Genomic DNA, 2,286 nt, shown 5'->3' on the forward strand with positions numbered 1-2,286 from the left:
CGACGAGACGGTCTATTTGTGGCAAAGGAAAGCTATCCTTGGGGCAAGCTTTGTTGAGATCGGTGAATCCACACATATCCTCCATTTACCGTTCTTATTTTTGACCACGACTAGATTGGCCAGCTAGTCAGGGTACTAGACCTCCATAATCTGGTCAGCTTTGAGCAGCCGCTCGACCTCGTCCTGAACTGCTTTGGCCCGATTTGGACCCAGGCGTCGTCGTTTCTGCCTTACTGGTCTGAATGTGGGATCAACGTTGAGCTTGTGGCACATAACATCGGGGTCTATCCCGATCATGTCCTTCGTTGACCAGGCGAATATGGAAGACCGAGATTGCAGAAAAGCGATTAGCTTTGACTTTATGTGCTCCTCCAGTTCGGCACCGATGCCAACAGTTCGTGAGGGGTCGGAGGGATCGATGTTCACCTGTAAGATTCGACACTCCGGAGACTTGAGGCGATCTCTCTCCGGCTTATGGGGACCAGTAAGATGGTCCCCGCTCTGTAGTTGCTACGCGTCTTTAGTCTTCCTCTGCTTCTTCTCGATAACAGAGCAAGTTCGGGTTACCCTCTGGTCACCATAAAGTGTGCAGATTCCCGTGGTGGTTGGGAACTTGAGGCAGAGGTGATAGGTCGATGGTACGGCCTGCATCGCGTATATCCATGGTACCCCCAAAATGGCGTTGTAGACTGGAGGCACATCGATGAGTGCGAACTTGGTCTTCCGGGACAATCCGCCGGCTCGCACATCCAGCTTTACGTCGCCCATCGAAATTTTGGCGACCCCATCATAGCCCATCAATGTTCGAGATTCGGGTTTCAGTTATTCCGGCGTGACACCCATTTTTTCTAGCGTTTGCCAGCATATTACATTGACGGTATTTCCCTTGTCGACCACAACTCGTTCGACGTCGAAATCGCCCATGGAGACTTCGATGACTAAAGGGTCCGAATGGGGGTGTTGGATTCCCTTGGCGTCTTCCGAAGTAAACGATATGGGGTCCGAGCAGAGTGGAGGTTCGCTTGGGGCTGCCTGAAGGCTGCAAACTTGATGCGCCCTCTTCTTTAGTGCGCGGACGGAGTCGGCGCAGTCCTCTGGTGGGCCAAGTATCATGGTTATTCGTCCTTGGACAGGATAATTGGCCCGCTCGGGATTTTGCCCTCTCTGTCGCTTGGGTGGGCCAGGCAACTCGTCCGCCTGGAGCATCTCCACTTGATGGTTCGCCAGTACTTGGTTAGCCGGCTGTTGAACTCTGTTGGCCGGACCATTGTAGCCTCGTCCTCCTCCGGCGCCACGGCCGCAGTTAGATCGTCCACCACGCCATCCCCATCGGCGACTACTGCCTCCACGAATGCTTTCCGGCTAAAAGGTGGCTTTGACTTCGCCGGAAAGATACTTTCCGTACAGGAAGTTCTTCAGATGGACGCATTCGTGTGTAGAGTGGCTGGCGATCATGTGGAAATCGCAGTATAGCTCCTTTTGGTTGGATGGCTGTTTGTTGTGGTCCTCCACTTTGGAGACCGGGTGAACGACACCCTTTTTCGGTCTTGAGGGTCGTGATGCTTGCGAGGTTCGTGGTGCTCGTCCCGGCTTTTAGCCTTAGGGGGGTGCGACGATTGCCCGATTGTCTTATTGGCTAACTGGGCGTCTTCATCTTCGTGAAGCACGAATCTGGAGGCTCGATGTAGTGCGTCGTCGAGGTCCTTGGGCTCCCGTATGTTAAGGTCCTTTCGTAATGGCGACCCGGGAATCAACCCCTTTCTGAAGGCTGCCATTGCGGCATCCTCTGAGACGGTGACGCGCGTTAGCTTTTCTTTGAATCTGCTCAGGAAACTGCCGATGGATTCGCCAGGTTCTTGGGTCATCTCCCAAAGGTCAAAGCTCGTCACGCCTCGTTCGATGAGAATTCGATAATGCTTAAGAAAAGCCGTAGACAACTGGTCAAAGTTAGCGATTGAACTCGGTTCGAGCCTTGTGAACCACACCAAGGCAGGGCCGGAGAGGCTATCGACGAATAGCTGACAACAACCAACATCCCTCTGTTCTTCAGTGAATCGTGCCTTTGTCATGGTTGCAATGAAGGACGTCATAAATTGGACGGGGTCATTGTCGCCCAGGTAGGTTGAGAGTTTCAGCTTGACGTTTGGGATGGCGGCCCGCAAGATCCGTTGAGTAAAACAGGATTGCCGGGTCACTTCAACAATCCGTTCGATTTCTGGAGCCGTGCTAATGGCCCGATAAAGAAGCGTGTTCATACCGCTGATCTGCGTCTTGATTTCTTCAATT

At 52.9% G+C, this 2,286-nt stretch overlaps 1 protein-coding gene across 1 annotated transcript; it reads right to left on the reverse strand.

Annotated features, from left to right (window-relative positions):
- Positions 823–2,069, reverse strand: LOC104738068. The gene is made up of 2 exons (XM_010458306.1): positions 1,536–2,069; positions 823–1,362 (listed from the first exon to the last, which is right to left on the reverse strand). The coding sequence occupies exons 1-2, from the start codon at positions 2,067–2,069 to the stop codon at positions 823–825; spliced, it is 1,074 nt and encodes a 357-aa protein (XP_010456608.1).

Source organism: Camelina sativa, chromosome 13 (assembly GCF_000633955.1).
Source record: "Camelina sativa cultivar DH55 chromosome 13, Cs, whole genome shotgun sequence".
NCBI lineage: Eukaryota > Viridiplantae > Streptophyta > Magnoliopsida > Brassicales > Brassicaceae > Camelina > Camelina sativa.